Below are 23,423 nucleotides of genomic sequence, written 5' to 3' on the forward strand. Positions count from 1 at the left end.
CAGTTACAATCTTTCACATTAACTAATTGATTCAAATGAAATCGACACTTAAGTGTTTAAAATTAGTCAACATCTTTCGTAAGATGAACCTGAAATTTGAGGCCAAAATCTATCCTTACCAGACGTACTCCTTTTGATATAATCTAAGACGTTCATGATAAGTGAGCTTTTTTGGTTTGTTTTGTTGCTTGGTTTGTGTTGTTTTATGTTCCGTCTTCTTTGTTTGGTTTGGTTTAAAGGAAAGGACAGTAACTTCAAATATGTTGATGCTTAAATACCAGCTAGTGAAAGACAAAGCGTTTCTCTGTTTTCACCAAACTAAGAATTAATATGCCTCATTTCTTTCAAGTCGAAATCAACTTCCAATCCCTGCTAAACAGTTATTTCAGATATTTGAAATGAGAAACGCATTGAAATTTTTACCTCAAAACCATCCCGACATTGTACTTGATGTGTCGAACACCTGGATTTATCGGATTCGCTATGACATGATAAACAAGACAGACCTAAAATATACAATTAAATTATATTTTCACATTGTAAAATCATTCATGTGTACAAGAATTTCACGTAGAAATGACCGTTAAATTTTAGCATTATAATTACTATTTTAAAACTGAATCCTTAACAAACAGTTACAAATGAGATAACACTACAAACCAGTAAATGTCTGAAATGATCAATATCTGTACTCGACTGTATTGATTTTTAATTGAATATTCTGCATTGGTCTGAAATTGACTTGGTACTACTCGACTGTAGTCTAAACCATATTTAACAGTCTGAACTTGAACTTGACCTTTACTCGCTAGTATGTAACCATTTTATACGTGTCGAACAATATTCGACCAAGTCTTAATCATGCTCGACCAAGTCTGAACCATGCTCTATCTAGTTTGCACCATATTCGCCAAATCTTAACTAATCTATACCTATTTCTGTTGCTATCTATAGTATTTTTATCTTTCTTAAACACAAAATGCATTTAACTTTTATATATCTAGTGAATGCTAGGCATTAAAACTTTTCCAACTACACAGTTAAGTCTGTACTCAGAGTAGTTTTTGGCATTTAAATACAGCCATATTTGTCCGTTTGTTATGATGAATCTTAAACAGCGGTGTTGTTTAATTTTCAAAGGATGTTATTTAAAATGTATTACTGTCTGACCAGATGTGATGAGTGTGCCCCAAGTAGGAGGTATTACTAATTAGTTTACCCATTATCAGAAGACAATTTTTAAGATTTAGATATTTTTTTATTTATGTTGTTTATCCCTTTTAGATATGTTAAACTGTTGCAGTGATTTGGTTGGCTGTTGTGGCAGTCAGGATTCTACTTATTCAAAGGTATCTCCTCTATTACGTCAGTCTATTTTTAAAATCGTAAAAATGTAAGCCATTGTAGGGATGACGTGCTGCCAATTTAGCTCTTGAAAACAAATAAATTGATTCACATAGCACTATTACTATCCTTATTTGCCAGTTGTATTTTTAAAGAGAACTGTATCTACTAGCTATTGGGCATCATTTAATTTACTTTTCTGCATTCAGTCAACTTTTAAAAACTATTGTCTGATGGGTTGTCAGGTGGAATTTCGAAAATTCAAAAACATTTAAAAACATTCTAATTAAATATTTCGTAGGAAGGCAGACTTAAAATGTTCAAAGGTTGAAGACTTATAACCTTTGATAGCACACACAAAAAATGAAGCTTTTTTTAAAGTTATGCATTTTTAAGATCAAGTTGTAAAGTCTGGCGTAAAGTACTTTTGGTAAAAATGTGTTTTTCGAACCCACCTACATTGTTGTGTATGACTCATTAGAAAAGTATGAGCCATATATTTCATTCTTTAGTACTGTGAATAGTTAGTGTTATTAAATCAACCCTGGCCTATGACAATGATAGAATCTGAAGCGAGATGATGTTTCAAATATTTTTGCTTTTTTAGGACATTACAGTAACCTTAGACACGTCCGAACATAAAAGGTGAACTCGACATTCTTTTTTTGATGAAACATTTCCCATTTTGGGGATTTTTTCCAAAATAACTATTGCCGAGGGCATCGATGCAAAATTCATGCTTTAGAAAGACCAATCTTTTATCTATATGTATATTTTTTTCGGCGGAATTTATGCTTATGCACTAACAAGATCCACTTGGTTGAACCTACCACAATCGACTGTTTCATGAAAATTTATCTTATATAATTTAAAAGTTTACAAATATCTCCATCTTATAATGCAAGTCAAAACATGTATATAAAATGCAAGAAATCATATATTATGCACTTTTATCAACTTTTTAAGCCTATAGAAACAGATGTAAACAATTCAAATATACACATTTGGCTTTTTTCCCTTATCTGACAAAGAGTTTCATTTCTTTTGTTTGATTTCAACTGAGTTTCGCCTGTTAACGTCAATTAAAAAAAAAAAACCAGTTATCTATTTTATGTAACCATCAAAACCAATCAAAACATAGCAATATAACAAAACATACATGTTATGTAATTAAACGAAAATGAATAAAAGCATATTTTATCATACCCAATGAAATCTTCCATATGATGGACGTAACAGTAACGACAAGAACTGAAAGGATGAACAAATTATTATATGTGAAATAAGTTGACTTTGTTCAACGTCTAAAACAATGTTACCGAAAATAATAATAGATTAAATTAATTTGAAGGAAAATATATGTTGATAGAGCATAATAGCATTTTTTTTGTTTCTATTGACTGTCTTCCAATTCTTAACTCTCTCTGTGTTTTACACTTGCTATTTTTACTTTTAACACTTTTAATATTGATATATTGAAGTATGACCTTACAGCAACGAAACTGAAATTACGGGAAGCAACACAGATCCTGATTTAAATGTGAAATTTGTGGTATACTTACTCATATGATCAGGACGATCGCATACATGTATATATAGTGCCTTTCCATGGTTTGTGCTGGATAGCTGTAGCTAATTGTTTATCATATCAAATTCATATTTTTATATGTAAAGATGTATATAATCACTTATGTTTTTCTTTCTATTTTCTTCTTTTTTTTTGGGGGGGGGGACTATTGTTGCTTTTTGAATAGTTATCCAATTTCAAGAATACTACATCTCAATGTTGACTTGAAGAAACAAATGCTAGATAAATATGAATGGAATATGTTTCCCAGGGACACAGATGATACCCCCTGGCATATAGATGTAATAACACTATTGATTTCTCCCTATTACTCTTTGTTAAATTTGAACTTTATCATCATGATAGAATTGATGTGGACCAATAAATGATCAAATAGTTCTATCATCTGCTAACAATCAGTTGAATCTGATACAAACGATGACTTTAGGGTGATAAATACCAATAACGGATCTACTTGTCTCCCTTATAAGATCTCCTTTGGTCCATTTATACCTCTCATTTCCTCAAAATTTCAATTTCTTTGGTCAATAAATAAAAAAATTGGGGTAACTTACATTATTTATGATAGAAATGTTATAATAAATGAGTAATTGAAATATTTAAGCTGAAATAACTATCCATAAAAAAGTTTGCCGACTCCAAGGAGGTTTCAATAAGTCTTACGTAAAACTTAAATTAACGCCGCGTTCCAGAGAGGGACACAAACAGCTTCTCTTTCGGTCAATAACTTGTTGTTACTGCTTTCAAAATAATTGCATTCACTTAACTATATATTTATTAAAGTATTATTTAGGAAAAACATTCTAGTATTGCAGAAAATAAGAAATAAGGAGAAAAAGCTCCCCAAAAAAATAAGTGTGGCTTGTTCTGTCTACGAATATTCATGACAGAGTCCTATTTCAAGGAAAAGTTCTCAAAAATGTGTTTTAGAGACTCAATCCACTCAGAATATTTCATTTTTTATAATATTTCACTTGAATAGCAAGCAATTTTTAACAAATGAGAGTACTTACAAGGTCAAAGGTGCATGTACATCTTCCAATATTAGGTGTAATACCACTATTGATTTTCCCCTATTAGCCTTTGTAAAATTTGCATTTTTCAAAAAAATGTGCAGAATTCATCTTTGTTTCAAATAAAGAAAAACTTGGCATGAATAAAGTTTTATTCTGTCCAGCACTATAGAAAAAAATGACATAACATTTCATAGCATATAAGAAAATAGCCATCACTGGAAGTTAACCAATCAAATGTTCACCTCTTTTTACCTGTGTACAAGTTTTAGCAACCATGTAACCTCAAGTTTCCAAAATATTCTGTAGAAACCCCAAATTATAAAATAAGGGTGCTTTGAAATACCAAAGATATATATTTATGACTAGAAATATTTTACTGCAATGAAATGTAGGATTATTTACTCACAACTGTCAAACTCAAGGGAATATTTTTTTGCCCTATTTTCGTATGAAACCGGATGTGACGTACTTTGATTTGGTGCTATTACACGTATAACGTTTTAAAGTGACATAGCTTAATAACGGTACTGTGACACCACCAAAATTCGAACTTGACCTGAGTTTGGTGGTAATTAGCATTGTGTATGAGTTTCAAAACATTTTGTTGAGGCAAACTTAAGTTAGAGAAAGAACACGAAAACTTCAACATTTTGTCCATTTTTGAAGGGCAATACTCTACAATGGTAAAAGTGACGCCAACCAAATATGAAATTGATCTTTTATTTATGGTATTTAGCATTATATATAAGTTTTATAGCATTTGGTTGAGGAAAACACAAGTTATAGATACCTGAAACAATCTTCGGGACGTACAGACGGACGGACATACAAATGGACAAGGGAAACAAAAAGTTTGTATAGAAGAAGATCTATCATACTTACATATATATGACTGTACCATTGTATGATACCTAAAACAAATAAAAAATCCGTATGTAATATTTTTGCGAAAAAACGTAGCAATTTTAGGCAAATCATTCATTTTTGGTAAGAGCACTCGTCCTAGCTCCTCCTATTATTTGCTTACCTATGATAAGCTGTCAACGGCGGGATTGGAGAGTGATATAACTAAAACAAGACCATTCACATGATGCACTCCTCTAAAAATAAAAAAGTTAACTCACTCGAAGATCAAAGGAAAAATTTACCATTCATGTTACAATATTTGTTTGTGTTCTAATTGATGTTTTTTTATATAAGAAACTGAATATGTTCTATTCAATCTACATGTAAGAGACGTAACTTTTGAGACCATGTGTCACTGTTCTTTATTTATTTTGACTCTTGTACACTATTCCTAATATTTCACCACTCTATTATTCCGTTGTTTTTTTTATTGATTGTTCTCTATTCTTTATATTGTTTTGTCCTTGATTCTGCACTTTTCGCCCATTATTCTCTATTATGTAAACTCCGTCCGTATTTTCTCAAAGTTTAATGCTATTTTGTTCTATCCTTTTTACTTTTTGCCCATTATTTTCTATTCTTTATATTTCTGCAATTTATAATTCTCTATTCTTAATTTTTTCGGTCGATTGATTTCTCAGTGTTGATTGTATATTATGGTCTGACTTTGCCACCGTGTATCATCGGTACAGCGGATATATAGGTACTAACCAAGCGAGCGTGATTGATTTTCACCTAACACGGTAGGAAAATTTTTGTTTTGTTTATATAATATCAATGTGTACTTCAATCTAAACATAATTTTTGTTTTAAGAAATGATTTGGTCGTAGGTTGATGATTAGAGATGTCTCATTATTTTCTTAAAACAAGAACGCTTACTGAAAACATGTGCAAATATTTGTCAAAGAAGTTGGCGCTCGTCTCATCTGATATGATTCTATATTTATTGCAACTTGACAGAAGGCCACTGAGTATGCGTAATAAGTAGTGCTGTTTCAATAATTGGCATTGAAATCTTTCAAACATATCTTATTTTTCGATATTTTATTCCGAAAAGAAGCGTTGTGTACGGTGTATAGCTGACCACATAAATCATTATGTACGGTGCATAGTTAAGTGAATGTACACCGTACAGAAAAACCTTATTTTCACACCTGTTTATTAGTATTTTACCCAAAATGTTTCATGGAATGAGTTATCACAGATAGGTTTATGATTGGTAACCCTTACTCTTTCCCTGTATTAGCTTTCATTCAGATAACGTGTAAATGGCTCGACAACTGTATCGAAATTGAAAGTTGGTGTTGACATTCACAACTATAACAGTTCTACGATTAAAACTGAGTTGGTCAGTTCTACGGCTAGAAGTGATTTAGTCAGTTTTATCCATAGAACAATTTTAAAAACTCTTTGTCTTAAATATAAAAAAGTCAACAGTATATAATATATGTTAAAAAATTATCATCCCAATACTGTTTTAACATGCCCTAACTGAAGTGACGTCATTTAGAGCCGTTCTACAATCCTGACAGGTTTGGTCAGTTCTACGGCTAGAACAGTTTTAGACAGTTCTGCTGACAGTTCTACGGTTAGAACTGATTTGGTCAGATCTGTTGACAGTTCTACGACTAGAATTGATCCTGACAGTTAAACCTATAACTGATTTGGTCAGTTCTACCTAGAACTGATTCTGAAAGTTCTACTTAGAACATTTCTAGGACAGTTTAGAACAGTTCTATGACAGATTATTCTGACAGTTCAAATGAGAGGTTAGAAGTTTTCTCCACTGTATAATCATCTGTTTTGTTGACCCCCAGCTGTCTTTTGTTATTAGTGTCATTGGGTTTCTTTTTCATGTACGTGTAACCCATATTTTCTTTTATGGAATTCTTTCTTCCAAAAATATCAGATGTTGCTTATATCATAACTGTATAGTCACCATAAGTTATACTAAACAATTAAGCTCAAACTTGAAAATAATAACCTTTAAATAGTACTCCTTATCAAGAACGACATAAACTAGAATACAGAGTTGAAAAGATCAAATGGATTTTTATCAGAAACTGATAGCTTTATAAAAAGATTGCCACATGTTCTTTCTCTTATATTTTTCCAGTTCAAAAATGCAAATGAAAGTGAAGTATTTAACACATAAAAAAAACGATTTAACTTTAGAATTTCGGCTTGTAGTCGCCTTAGATGGTTCTACATGTATCGCAATAGGTTAATGACATCTTTATCAGTCATTTTCGAATTAAGAACTGCACTTAAAATGTAATAATTCGTATATTCTGCATGGACCGATTAGGAATTATCTAATACTCAAGTACAAAATCCGGATACTTTTACCAATTGTTTGTGAATATGGAAATGTTCACGTCTAAGTGATTGAAAAAAAGCAATTTAGTAATCACACGAATCATTAACCGTTTTTGATAGAGACAAGGGCCCCGTTTATCGAAACTGTCAGATCGGTGCTAAGAATTTCTTAGGACAGAAATTATGATCAAGTTAGGACCTACTTACGACATTTTTCAGCATGCACATCGAAGCTATCTTAGGATTATTTTAGCTTGGATGTTCTAACCGTTGTCCTACGTATTGGCGTAAAAGAAAATAGGAAATGAAAAATGAAAAGAAAATAAAAATATTGTATCAAATTTAACCAATAAATATAATCTTAAAAAATGGATTAATTATTAGAAAATAATTATAACTTTGTGAAGAAAATTTGTATATTATAATTGTAGATTTAAGCTCTATGGAACAAAATCTTTTATATAAGAATTGAACAAACAAATTGTAAATAGTTAAAACTAATAAAAATATATCGGTAAAATCATTATTTGCTTTGAGTGAGTTGAAATCGAAATGTCAAGATTTCATACTTAAAAGTTCACAGGCAAACCTACATACGGATTACTTAAACTAATGTATTACTGCATAACAAAAACAAAACACAACAAACTACGTGAGAATATATGAGCAAGAGACGAAATCCGAATTGTACCAAAGCAAAACTACAGACTCTCTTGGACCGTGTGGAAAAGAGTAAGACTTTACTTTTTAGTAAATTGTCAAATGTTGCAACCATTGGTGCTGAAAAGAGGGACAGGGATTCAATATGTAGTAAACTAAATGCAAACCAACACAGGCCATATTTGTCTATAAAATAACCATCCTAAATAAATCTTAAAGTTAGGACCATCCTAAGACCATCTTAAGACACCTAGATTGGTATCCTAAAGTTAAGAAAATTCCTAGGATTATCATAAGTTGCGACATGTTTGATAAACCAACTGAGGACTAATATATGTCCTAAGTTGGTCTAAGGACACGTCCTATCCTAAGACTGCCTCGATAAACAGTCCCCAGGTTACGAATAAGTGTTTGTTGTCTGTATATTAACTGCTATTTGATTTAAAATCAGAGTGAGAACTATTCTTGTGAACGACCAAACAGGATGCAAGATGTACAGTTCATTAACCATGGCAATTACTTATTTTTTTTAAATAGTTTACCAGCACATCTTATAACAAGAAATCTGTCAAAAAAAACAAAATGTGTTATTAACGAAATAGCTAGAACTCTATTTAGCCTTCATAGAAAACAGGTGCTCAAAGTATAGTTAAATTGAATACGTTTATAATACCGGTAAATCGGATATTCTTTCGATCCATTAACCGGTTAACTGTTATAAAAATTTACAAAGAAGATGTACTCTAAAAGTATATGGGTTTAAGAAATATGGTAACTTTTGGTTTTCTTCTGTCTGACATGCAGTAAAACACCTGCTAAATGGGGCGTCTTTTGTATGAATTCCCAAAAGAGTCTGGTCAAAAAATGGACATAAGATTTGACACCTTGAGTACACGATAGAGAAAGCGCCATTCTGCGCGCGTTAATAAACAGTGCAGCAGCTCTCAGTAAGTGCCCTGTTGCAAGGCTTCATTTTTGTCTGTATCAAATATAAACTCATTTTCTACCAAACAAGGGTCGGTTTCATAAATCTATTCTAAGACCTGTTATAAGATATATCTTAGGACATGTCTTATGATCCTCTTATGGCTACACGTATCTTATCACTTATTTTAGACCTCGCCTCGAAGCTGTCTTAGGATGATCTCAGCAAAGATAACCCAAACCTGTCGCAAGTTATTAAAATTTCCAAATATTAACATGGATTCATAGAAAAAATCTGTTAAATGTAGTATGTCTTTCCCATAAATTACTAAACGTATTTATTATTATAATTAGATAATTTGCAAAATAAAAATAAAAATGATTGTATTTTTTTTTATAAATAATATATCATAATACAGCAATATACTTATGCAACTTTAGATACAAAATTGAAAAAAGAATAAAACATTTTTTTGTAAAAGTGAGCTGAATTCAACTTATCACTGTATTAGTTATAAGAAGGTTAAAGAATAAAAACGTGCATTCTTGATATCACTACATCGAATGTTCATTGTTGACATATCATGCAAAACCGTCAAACTACAAAGATTTAGTAATGATCAAGAAAAGGAGACTATATAATAGGTTAATTTGCAAAAACTGATATAAAAAATGAGTATAAATTTTAAACATAACCCTATGACTATCCTAAGATCACCTCTCGTAGAGTCCTAACGTTATGACCAGCTTTAAGAGATGTTCTAATTTAGAACCACTTGGTGAAACCCATTTAAGACTGATATATGCCGTAAGACCATCCTAAGAAATGTCTTAGTTCTAAAACAGCTTTCTGAAATTGGCCCCAGACGACTTGTCCGTGAACTGACCATTAGATTAATTGTTTCTATGTTCTCATCTTTAACATGCATAAACTAATGTACATTGTACTTACGAAATCATCAATAAACCAATGCACCAAACAACGAAAGAAATGTATGCAGTACTTTACCACGGTGAACGATTATATAATAAGATATATTACTAAAAGGTTACGTCACACCGTTTCGAAGAAGATAACCTTACTGTTTTTGGTCGGGAGTTTGTTAGGTTTAATGATTGCACTAAAAATCTGTCATACTGTATTGAAAGAACAATTTTAGAAGATGTAGAAAACAAAAGAGGGTTTCAAACTGAAATATGAATAGTTCAGATTATACTCGTTCGTACACTTACAAGCATAAACTTGGCTTTGCATTTTTTGACAACCTAGTTGTGCATGCACTTTTACATAACTTCACCCAAACGCACAAAATACTAAAATTCGTTTTCGTAACACATTGATACTAGGTAAAATAGAAGTAAAGACTGATCATGTTGTGTTTTACCGTAGTCTAGTCTTTTAGTTTATCGTCTTGATTCTAAAGATACTGCGTAATCAATGTGTTCATACATCATAGAATTGTAGGAAAAGTTCAATATCCGTTGTATTTTAAAACTATCAATGGTTTGTATAATAACCTGACTATTATTGTTTGCATAAATAAAAATGAAATAATTCGGCTACAGTCTATTGCAATTATCTTTTATAGCGAATATAGATAAGATGTAGTATAAGTGTCATACACGAATGAATCAACGCCACAAAAAGTGACGTATTTTTGTGATGTTGATATTTTCAAACGGAAATTTCTGAAAATAGAATAGATTTGTTTAATTGCAGACACGCACACAAATACGAAATTGGGATTAACTCTGTAATGGTGTTATTCTATGTATTTTCTAACAATGACCAGGATATCACAATTGAAGCGTGATTGTAATGGTGTTTTCATTTGTGTTTTCTAACCATGTCGGTTTTTATCGTAAATCAAAACAGTGTATACACAATTCAATTATGTGCAAAAAATAACTGTAATATAAGGCAAGATGATGTATGACCAGTAATCACACTTAACAACGAACTACACAAAACAAAACACTGTAGACGAACCACGGGAAACTAGAGAATTTATACCACAAACGATAAGACATAACATGATATCCAACTAGGCGTACAAAAGAAACATCATAACTAAATACATTGATGTTGGATGTTTCAATACCGAGACACGTCGTATAGCATTGCAAGTTCACACTCGGTTAAACAGTCATTTCCGAGAATAGGTTCCGTACTTAGCAGACCAGAAGACGTAGATGGTAAACCATAGTCTAAGACGTGGTAAAAATGTCGTTATCTAGTGTAGGTCAACCAATTTGTATTGAAGTCCATGAAATTTACAGAGTTTGATTTTTATCTTTCCTCCTCATAACTCTATTAGAGACGTTTTTGCGTAAGGAGCACGTTCTTGTATTTAAAGTCAATGTAATGTGAACATGCACTATCACAACGTATTGATTGAGATATATAACCACAGAACGATGGTGCATAGGGTATGTTACTGGTGAGAAATAGGAAAATTGATAATAAAGAAGTTGAAACCAGCTCGTTTGAAGTAGCATAAATAAATTTTAAATTCTGAAATCGGAATGTCTTTAAGAAAAAAAAATTGTAATGATAAACAATGAGAAGAAATGAATCACTATTTATGCTCAATAATACAGGAAATGAATCACTATTTATGCTCAATAATACAGGAACACAATAAGTAGACATTTAAAACCGATAAGTCGAAGAAATAAATAATCAGGCCAAAAATAAAAAGGACCACCAGTACCATGAAGTGAACTACAAAACATTCAACTGAAAATTGAAGATTCAGCAGTACGAAAGTCTTTCGATATTAAGAAAAGCGTTTTCTAGATTTAGTTTATTCTCTGCAAGATGTGATTTGATTTAAAAAAATATCATTGCATCTATATTAGTTTTAATGACAATGCGATAAAAAGAGCATAGGTCTAGTAATTTGCCTTTAAACAACATCAATGTAAAGGCTTATCGGACATACGAAATTACCGTACTTGACCGTAGTCGCCTTAGATGGTTCTACATGTATCGCAATAGGTTAATGACATCTTTATCAGTCATTTTCGAATTAAGAACTGCACTTAAAATGTAATAATTCGTATATTCTGCATAGACCGATTAGGAATTATCTAATACTCAAGTACAAAATCCGGATACTTTTACCAATTTTTTGTGAATATGGAAATGTTCACGTCTAAGTGATTGAAAAAAAGCAATTTAGTAATCACACGAATTATTAACCGTTTTTGATAGAGACAAGGGCCCCGTTAATCGAAACTGTCCTTAGATCGGTCCTAAGAATTTCTTAGGACAGAAATTATGATCAAGTTAGGACCTACTTACGACATTTTTCAGCATGCACATCGAAGCTATCTTAGGATTATTTTAGCTTGGATGTTCTAACCGTTGTCCTACGTATTGGCGTAAAAGAAAATAGGAAATGAAAAATGAAAAGAAAATAAAAATATTGTATCAAATTTAACCAATAAAAATAATCTTAAAAAATGGATTAATTATTAGAAAATAATTATAACTTTGTGAAGAAAATTTGTATATTATAATTGTACATTTAAGCTCTATGGAACAAAATCTTTTATATAAGAATTGAACAAACAAATTGTAAATAGTTAAAACTAATAAAAATATATCGGTAAAATCATTATTTGCTTTGAGTGAGTTGAAATCGAAATGTCAAGATTTCATACTTAAAAGTTCACAGTCAAACCTCGTGCATATTTCATATACATACGGATTACTTAAACTAATTTATTACTGCATAACAAAAACAAAACACAAACTACGTGAGAATATGAGCAAGAGACGAAATCCGAATTGTACCAAAGCAAAACTACAGACTCTCTTGGACCGTGTGGAAAAGAGTAAGACTTTACTTTTTAGTAAATTGTCAAATGTTGCAACCATTGGTGCTGAAATGAGGGACAGGGATTCAATATGTAGTAAACTAAATGCAAACCAACACAGGCCATATTTGTCTATAAAATAACCATCCTAAATAAATCTTAAAGTTAGGACCATCCTAAGACCATCTTAAGACACCTAGATTGGTATCCTAAAGTTAAGAAAATTCCTAGGATTATCATAAGTTGCGACATGTTTGATAAACCAACTGAGGACTAATATGTGTCCTAAGTTGGTCTAAGGACACGTCCTATCCTAAGACTGCCTCGATAAACAGTCCCCAGGTTACGAATAAGTGTTTGTTGTCTGTATATTAACTGCTATTTGATTTAAAATCAGAGTGAGAACTATTCTTGTGAACGACCAAACAGGATGCAAGATGTACAGTTCATTAACCATGGCAATTAATTATTTTGTTTTAAATAGTTTACCAGCACATCTTATAACAAGAAATCTGTCAAAAAAACAAAATGTGTTATTAAAGAAATAGCTAGAACTCTATTTAGCCTTCATAGAAAACAGGTGCTCAAAGTATAGTTAAATTGAATACGTTTATAATACCGGTAAATCGGATATTCTTTCGATCCATTAACCGGTTAACTGTTATAAAAATTTACAAAGAAGATGTACTCTAAAAGTATATGGGTTTAAGAAACATGGTTACTTTTGGTTTTCTTCTGTCTGACATGCAGTAAAACACCTGCTAAATGGGGCGTCTTTTGTATGAATTCCCAAAAGAGTCTGGTCAAAAAATGGACATAAGATTTGACACCTTGAGTACACGATAGAGAAAGCGCCATTTTGCGCGCGTTAATAAACAGTGCAGCAGCTCTCAGTAAGTGCCCTGTTGCAAGGCTTCATTTTTGTCTGTATCAAATATAAACTCATTTTCTAGCAAACAAGGGTCGGTTTCACAAATCTATTCTAAGACCTGTTATAAGATATATCTTAGGACATGTCTTATGATCCTCTTATGGCTACATGTATCTTATCACTTATTTTAGACCTCGCCTCGAAGCTGTCTTAGGATGATCTCAGCAAAGATAACCCAAACCTGTCGCAAGTTATTAAAATTTCCAAATATTAACATGGATTCATAGAAAAAATCTGTTAAATGTAGTATGTCTTTCCCATAAATTACTAAACGTATTTATTATTATAATTAGATAATTTGCAAAATAAAAATAAAAATGATTGTATTTTTTTTTATAAATAATATATCATAATACAGCAATATACTTATGCAACTTTAGATACAAAATTGAAAAAAGAATAAAACATTTTTTTGTAAAAGTGAGCTGAATTCAACTTATCACTGTATTAGTTATAAGAAGGTTAAAGAATAAAAACGTGCATTCTTGATATCACTACATCGAATGTTCATTGTTGACATATCATGCAAAACCGTCAAACTACAAAGATTTAGTAATGATCAAGAAAAGGAGACTATATAATAGGTTAATTTGCAAAAACTGATATAAAAAATGAGTATAAATTTTAAACATAACCCTATGACTATCCTAAGATCACCTCTCGTAGAGTCCTAACGTTATGACCAGCTTTAAGAGATGTTCTAATTTAGAACCACTTGGTGAAACCCATTTAAGACTGATATATGCCGTAAGACCATCCTAAGAAATGTCTTAGTTCTAAAACAGCTTTCTGAAATTGGCCCCAGACGACTTGTCCGTGAACTGACCATTAGATTAATTGTTTCTATGTTCTCATCTTTAACATGCATAAACTAATGTACATTGTACTTACGAAATCATCAATAAACCAATGCACCAAACAACGAAAGAAATGTATGCAGTACTTTACCACGGTGAACGATTATATAATAAGATATATTACTAAAAGGTTACGTCACACCGTTTCGAAGAAGATAACCTTACTGTTTTTGGTCGGGAGTTTGTTAGGTTTAATGATTGCACTAAAAATCTGTCATACTGTATTGAAAGAACAATTTTAGAAGATGTAGAAAACAAAAGAGGGTTTCAAACTGAAATATGAATAGTTCAGATTATACTCGTTCGTACACTTACAAGCATAAACTTGGCTTTGCATTTTTTGACAACCTAGTTGTGCATGCACTTTTACATAACTTCACCCAAACGCACAAAATACTAAAATTCGTTTTCGTAACACATTGATACTAGGTAAAATAGAAGTAAAGACTGATCATGTTGTGTTTTACCGTAGTCTAGTCTTTTAGTTTATCGTCTTGATTCTAAAGATACTGCGTAATCAATGTGTTCATACATCATAGAATTGTAGGAAAAGTTCAATATCCGTTGTATTTTAAAACTATCAATGGTTTGTATAATAACCTGACTATTATTGTTTGCATAAATAAAAATGAAATAATTCGGCTACAGTCTATTGCAATTATCTTTTATAGCGAATATAGATAAGATGTAGTATAAGTGTCATACACGAATGAATCAACGCCACAAAAAGTGACGTATTTTTGTGATGTTGATATTTTCAAACGGAAATTTCTGAAAATAGAATAGATTTGTTTAATTGCAGACACGCACACAAATACGAAATTGGGATTAACTCTGTAATGGTGTTATTCTATGTATTTTCTAACAATGACCAGGATATCACAATTGAAGCGTGATTGTAATGGTGTTTTCATTTGTGTTTTCTAACCATGTCGGTTTTTATCGTAAATCAAAACAGTGTATACACAATTCAATTATGTGCAAAAAATAACTGTAATATAAGGCAAGATGATGTATGACCAGTAATCACACTTAAAAACGAACTACATAAAACAAAACACTGAAGACGAACCACGAGAAACTAGAGAATTTATACCACAAACGATAAGACATAACATGATATCCAACTAGGCGTACAAAAGAAACATCATAACTAAATACATTGATGTTGGATGTTTCAATACCGAGACACGTCGTATAGCATTGCAAGTTCACACTCGGCTAAACAGTCATTTCCGGGAATAGGTTCCGTACTTAGCAGACCAGAAGACGTAGATGGTAAACCATAGTCTAAGACGTGGTAAAAATGTCGTTATCTAGTGTAGGTCAACCAATTTGTATTGAAGTCCATGACATTTACAGAGTTTGATTTTTATCTTTCCTCCTCATAACTCTATTGGAGACGTTTTCGCGTAAGGAGCACGTTCTTGTATCTAAAGTCAATGTAATGTGAACATGCACTATCACAACGTATTGATTGAGATATATAACCACAGAACGATGGTGCAGAGGGTATGTTACTGGTGAGAAATAGGAAAATTGATAATAAAGAAGTTGAAACCAGCTCGTTTGAAGTAGCATAAATAAATTTTAAATTCTGAAATCGGAATGTCTTTAAGAAAAAAAATTGTAATGATAAACAATGAGAAGAAATGAATCACTGTTTATGCTCAATAATACAGGAACACAATAAGTAGACATTTCAAACCGATAAGTCGAAGAAATAAATAATCAGGCCAAAAATAAAAAGGACCACCAGTACCATGAAGTGAACTACAAAACATTCAACTGAAAATTGAAGATTCAGCAGTACGAAAGTCTTTCGATATTAAGAAAAGCGTTTTCTAGATTTAGTTTATTCTCTGCAAGATGTGATTTGATTTAAAAAAATATCATTGCATCTATATTAGTTTTAATGACAATGCGATAAAAAGAGCATAGGTCTAGTAATTTGCCTTTAAACAACATAAATGTAAAGGCTTATCGGACATACGAAATTACCGTACTTGACCGTATTTAGATAAGCTTAAGACAAAAGAAATTATACGTACGATAACCCTGACCAGTTACTTCAGTGTTAAAGATGAAAATCAACAAGACACTGATCAGAATCAGATCGGTAAGTTTGAACATTGTTGTGTCGTTATGTCAACAATGATAACGTGTTCCTATACTAGTTTATAATTATATATAAGTGCATACCAAATAATTAATTAAAAAAAAGAAAACAAATGCGTTTAAGCAAAAATCCGAAATTAGTTAACATGACAACGACATTTCATTTTTTCTTTTTTGCATGTACCTTTAGAAATGTACAAATTAACACGTGTACCTTATTTTGATACTTTTATTTATTGTATTAAGTCGTGCAGTTGTCATAGCAGTTTTACGTGTCACTGATTAATACGTTGATCTAAAGCCGCTGAGACATGGTTTGGATACAATATATAGACAATGTTAGTAACAAGTTTCGGACGTTTTTTAAAAATTGTTTGACCATGTGAATGTGATTTAAGTACAAATTTAACAACATTACATCTTTTTGTCAATTGAAATTATTCAAAGATTAGTGTTCAAGTACACTTACTATTTTGATAAAACAGCTATCATCAAAAGTTCAGTGCGAAAGTACAATTTGGTTATTTTTGGTCCCCAATGCTCTTCAACTTCGTACTTTTCTTGGTCTTTTTTGCGGAGCTTCAATGATTAGTCTCTTGAAGACAAAATACGGGGCTGTCTTACAAAATTTAAAATCTGGTATCTAAGCTCAGTTTATTTCTAAGTTGGATTATGCGAATATTTCATTGTACTTGTGTACTCATATAGTTTTTTAATTAAAATTCGTAAATTAAATTTCAACTAAGCAATCTAACTAACATTTGTAAATAGATGTTCCATTTCTATGTAAAAGATATGCATTGGAGCCAAACCGACAAAAACATATAGTAATCAGCTGATCTGTAGGTCTTGCAACATTTTCGCTCTTTGAATTTAACATCCCATTTAGATGATAATGAAACGCATGTGTAATTCATCAGTTGATCATTATGTTCCAATACGTACATGATTGGAAGAACAACTATGTTTGGGTTTTGAATTTGAGAAATTGAAAAAAACAGAAAAATGAACAAGTTGTATGCATTACAACTTATTTCAATAAAGCGCCACTGATATGACAGAAACGCGTGTATGTTGCACACACTGTGAATTATCGTTTGTGAGTTTTCACAAAGGCAGATGTACGTACAGTAATGTGTCAGATCAATAAATGATTTGTGAATTCGTCATTTATTATCTAAAATAGTTGTAAACCACATGACGCAAATGAATACCGCACATTAATACAACTATTTCTTAGTACTTATTTCGTCTTGCGGTTTTGTCTTTTGTTGATGTTTAAGTAAAGTTATTTGTAGCGTGTTTCATTAGTACTATTTTACTGCATGTTATTGTTTATTTTTTATGATAGGTCGCTCACGTTTTCTGGATTGTCATCTGTTGTTCTAGACTGTCCAAATAGAGGATTTTGTATCAACATTTTTTTAAATTTCCTGGATAGCAATGAAAACATAGTTTGACGATAATACTTGCACATGTTTTATTCTTTGTCATTTAAGAACAATTTAGAAAGAAAAAAAAAACTTTCATCTTGTCTGTTATTTGCTCTCATTTATGGACTAAAACATGAAACATGTTTTACCAATAATACACATACATATAAATTGTAATGCAAAACATGGTAATTCATTTGGTGTGAGGTCATAAAATAAGCCAAGGGGATGCAATTTTCCATGCTAGCGTACAAAAATCTTTGAATTCCCTTATATTTGGCCTCGAGCGAAGCTGATCATGATGAAAAGTAAATTCACAAACGATTATTGTGCAGTTCTAAAACACACTGTTTTATATGCAAATAACGTACTCGTAGATACAGTTGAGATCGTCAAATGTTGGCTGCATATGCAATCATTCTGTTCAGCAAAATGACTTACCTCTTAAGCAACTGCTGAATTTAAGAAGTCCCAGTGATCAAATGTGTATACCTTAGTCTACCCTTGGAAACCCATTTGTACATAATCATTAATTTAAGCTAATTGGAAGACATGACGTGAAAGAATAGTAGTCAACTATTAAGTTTATATACGCAGCTGTCTTTCGTTTTCATTCAATAACTTATTTATAGTATTGATACACAATTTACATTTTCAAACATAAAATCTATAAACTGATCTAGTTTATTAATAGGACTATATTTAGGACTTCATTTTGAAAGCAAACCCGATTTTGATATGTGCATATATTTTCTCCCTCATGATATCTTTACTACATTATGCCGCTAAAAAAATGTACAGTAAATATTACTCGGAAATGCACCATTAACATGATTAATACCTGTTAATACAATGTTTGAAATGCGACGAGATGCAAGCGGCTGTCAATCAACTAATTAAGAGAGACAACGCTGTGTTTCTATTTTAAAAGCAAAATACCGCAATGTATAATTAAATATGAACACTTTCTAATGTGTTCGTAAATACAGTACATGTATACTTCAAGTTATTTATATTAAGATATGTGGAATAAACTTTCATGAAATGGCCTGCCGACAATAAATCACAGACATATAAAGATCAATTTACGCATTTATTCAGTCTAAATGCAGTCAGCTAGCATAAACAAAATATTTTAATAAATGATGAGCATTGTGCTATTTTATTTGATAACCAATCGAATGAAAAGAATCTTTTGCAGATTGAAATTGTCGGACACGAATAGAAACCAAAGGAACATTACATGGACATTGATTTGGGTTTTAATATTTGTTGTTATGATTTTCTTATGGACACTTATTTTAAATATACAAAACCAAACAGTTCTCGAACAGAGTTATTTTGTTTTAAAAAACTAGATACTAATTTGATAAGAGGCATAGTTATTAAATATATTCAAACAGTAATTGTCTTAATTCAAAATAATAACGCTTAACTCTAGATGTAACAAGTCAGGTAACAGGTCAATTTACTTTAAAGAATACATCTTTGACTTTATAATTAATGGATTGATGTCTGCTTTATTTTGCCTCGGCACAAAAAGACTATTTCCCGGCGAGCTTTGAAATTTAAAGATGTTCGTGTAGCCAGGCAATTATCGAAAAATGATTTTTACTGTTTAACGTTTAAAAGAAACTCATCTGATATCACCATTAATTCCAAAGAGAGGCATTAAAGTAGCTTATGTTTTCCACAGAAATCAGTTGAAAGGCCAACATATATCAAGTTTCTTGTTTCTATTTTAACATAATAGATATATTAAATAACACATTGTTATTCATTTAGATAACATACTTGGTACGCATTCTGATAATAACACGTGTATATATTTGACGCACAAATTATACAAGACCTTGTGGAGAATGATTAGCACCTAAGGTATGGTGTCGCAGTAGAACATTAGAACCTTTCTATTATTTTATTACTATTGATGACGCTCTCTTGAGCATACCAGTTGTGAAACTGTCTAAAACTGTTTACTAACACACTTGTGCATGTAATACTACCGTTTACAGACTGATATATATATTTATACTGCACTCGTTCTATTTGAGCAGTCAAAATGCGTTACATGTATATTTCTATGTCATATACAGTCACTGACCCGATATCACTTATCCTCATGAATATTTAAATAGTACATTCGAAACTATTTCTAAAAATTCATGACAACTTCTTCAACCTGTCCTTGTTTCCAATGTTTACAATGAAGCGTGGAACGACTCAAACTTATTTCTTTTACAATTGTTGGAAGAACATACTTCACTTGTCAATATTTTTTTTAAAACCTAAAAATCATTATGTTTTATGCCTATTGTTGATATTTTAGTCCATACTCAAACGAATTCGTTCACCATCGATTGGTTTCAACAGGTAATGAACATTTCATTGTGTTATATATTTCTGCGCCAGATGTGAGGCCTTTTAAAAGGGGGATTTTCCCAATATTTAAATAAAAAAAAATAACAATAACACAATAGACAACAATTGACAATGTTTTTTTTTTCTAGATTGCATTATAAAGACAATAATAGTGTATTGACTTGACATATCAAATATATAAGAATTCAGCGAGAAACGGGGAAAGAGCTCGGCAAAGCCTCGAATTTCCCCGTATCTAAGCCTCATCCTGATATAGGTTTTAATCAAAGCGTTATCTTTCCTATAAATAAAGGGTAGATAAAGAAAGGCAACAGTAGTATACCGCTGTTCAAAACTCATAAATCCATGGACAAAAAACAAAATCGGGGTAACAAACTAAAACCGAGGGAAATGCATTAAATATAAGAGGAGAACAACGACACAACACCGAAACGGACCAAGCAACAGACAAAACACCACGAGAATAACAAATATAACAGCAAAACCAAATACGTGAATTTGGGATAGACATTGGTATCTTTTTATGTCGAGTGCCACGTCCCTCTTAATATAATACAATCAGTAGTTTTGGTAATTCATACCATTATTTTTAAATAAACCGGATGGGCAGTATTACGTTACAAAACATGAAATAACCAAACAGTAAGATTAAGTGTAACACCTTAACAGATTGACACACCTCCCTGATTTGTAATAATTGTAAAATTACGTGTCCATTTGTTGTTTCTGCTTTTGACTTTTGAACTCTTAAAATGTTTTAAAAGGGACAGGGCAAGTTTGTTTTGTCTATGGCATAAACCTTTTTAATCAGCACTTTGTAAGTCCACATGCTATTTAAAGTACAAAACTTATGTACATGATAGTAGACTCATTGATTAATAATAAAAAAATAGGTTCTTCTATATAATACAGTACAACCGGTGACTTCCTTTTAGTTATATTCATCCTCTTGTATGGTCACCATTGAATGGTGGCAATTTATTGGGGTATTCAATCTTGAGATGTTGGCCATTTATTGGGGTCATAAAACATAGGTTGATGTTTTATCTAATTATGTTACATGTTGAAATCAACTAGGATTGAGGTTTTCAGCTTGTATGTTTCATTAAAATTTACCTGTATAGGTAACTCAGGTTTCTTCTCAAATTGACATTACACCTTTTTTTGAAAATGTAGAATAAAATTTATAACATTTGTTGATTTTTTCTAATGTTTTTATTTTTTTATGATATTTTTTATTTTTTATTGTTTTTTTTGCTTCTCATTCTTTTAATTTCTTCTTGGAAAGAATGTTGAGTAAAAACGACAAAATTTCAAAGATAATTTATTGGCTAGCATTTGAAAACAAAACAAAGAATCCTTTAAATAATTATTTTTTCAGTAAAAAAAGTTATTGTGCATGATGTACATGGTATTCAATTGTTCATTGCATTATTAAATGACTTATTATTAATTATAACTTATAATCATGCAAATGATATGTTTAAAGGAACCATGAAGCAAGTAATTTAACAAGCCTGTTTCTTAACAAATTAAATTTATCAATATCATGAATATCAATCCTTTTACAATAAATTTTGTTAACAAAGTTGTACAATCTATTATCATGATTATTATTCAGGAAAACTACAAATATCATTGTATGATATAGGAATAAACTATTTTTGTTTATCTTTTATATTTTTCAAATCTCAAAACTGGAGTTGTGTGCATGAATAATCACTAAAGAGACTTAAATTTTCCATATGGCCACCTAGATATCATCAAATTTCGATAAATGCTTATCATAATGAAAAATGTTCTTATCTTGATTAATGTAAATCTTATGAAAAGAAATTATTTAAAGCAAAATTGTCTTGCTATTTGAAACAATTGTAAACTTATCAAATATGTTATCTTCAGTTTGGCTAATTTTGTCATAATAAGTTCCTAGCTATCTTTCGAGAGGAAATGTGACATGGCAACCTAATGTTTCTTTTCCTGCTTCACGAAATTTGTAAACTCTAAACACAATCATTCTTCATCTCCACACTGAAGAGAGTTCAATTGCTGCCATTGGTTAAGAATGATGTTGTCGAAATGGGCGTGATTTTTGTTAACCGGCAGATGGCGCTGCATTGTAATCACAAATATTGACCTTTTCTGTCAAAGGTGGAGAGGAGGCCACTAGATTGTAATCTCTGGCTAGCGAAGATGGCCAAACATTTTACATAGACAATGATAGATGTGTGATTTTGTTGTATAAATTTTGTTTAACCGTTGTATATCAAATTCAAAATATTAAAGATATAAAAAAAAAATGATAACTCAGATATATTATGAATCGGTTGAGTTTTCCACCATGGAGAATTGTAATGGGGATACCTTCATGACGACAAACCGTTAAAAAATAGCCAAAAACGTTAACATGAATTTGTTATCCGTAGTTGACAATAACGGTAAATTTAAGTGCATGACGATAGAATGTACACGTTCAACCTTTCGAATTATTTCGGACGATAAGAAACCACAATCAAACAACAGATTAATAAAAGTGAGTTCAATGTATGATTTTTCGAACAATGTCTCTGTTGCTTGGTTTAAATAAAAGCAAAATTAATGTGTTATAATGATCCGGGCACTATAAAACAAAAATATAAAGGTACATCAACGTAATGGTATTAATTATAGTTTCATGATGCATCAAAAAAATGCCTGAACCAAGTCATGGATATGACAGTTGTTATCCATTCCTTTAATCTGTTTGAGCTTTTGATTTTGCCATTTCATTAGGGACTTTCCGTTTTAGTTTTCCTCGGAGTTCGTTTTCTTGTTGTTATTTTACTTTTTATACAGAAACATCAACTCTAGACCACAGTATATAAAATGAGATATTTTATGATCGAGTACAAAGAACAAACCGGACAATGACATTAACAACTACAGAGACTGCTTGAATGCTAGTTATCATAACCATCATGCAGTTTAAACACATAGTAATACCTTATTGGCATAATTTATAACAATCAATTGTCACTAAAAATTAAAAACAAAATCTATAAACGAAGATTAAGGCCTTTCTCAAAGAATTTACAATAATATTCGATTGATAAAATACTTTTTAAGAATACGTTATAGAT

General features: G+C 31.2%; 1 protein-coding gene across 6 annotated transcripts in view; it reads right to left on the reverse strand.

Moving 5' to 3' along the window:
- Positions 1–9,790, reverse strand: part of LOC143075976 (uncharacterized) — a 48,031-nt gene extending 38,241 nt beyond the window's left edge. For all 6 annotated transcript variants that reach the window (XM_076251585.1, XM_076251586.1, XM_076251587.1 and 3 more), the window contains exons 1-4: positions 9,711–9,790; positions 4,831–4,859; positions 2,551–2,595; positions 424–506 (exon numbers count right to left, since the gene is read on the reverse strand). In XM_076251585.1, coding sequence (XP_076107700.1) covers positions 424–506; positions 2,551–2,595; positions 4,831–4,859; positions 9,711–9,718 — 165 coding nt within the window. In that variant the 5' untranslated portion in view covers positions 9,719–9,790. The remainder of the gene's footprint in view (positions 1–423; positions 507–2,550; positions 2,596–4,830; positions 4,860–9,710) is intronic.
- Between the last annotated feature and the right edge of the window lie 13,633 nt (positions 9,791–23,423).

This window comes from Mytilus galloprovincialis, chromosome 5 (genome assembly GCF_965363235.1).
Source record: "Mytilus galloprovincialis chromosome 5, xbMytGall1.hap1.1, whole genome shotgun sequence".
Taxonomy (NCBI): domain Eukaryota; kingdom Metazoa; phylum Mollusca; class Bivalvia; order Mytilida; family Mytilidae; genus Mytilus; species Mytilus galloprovincialis.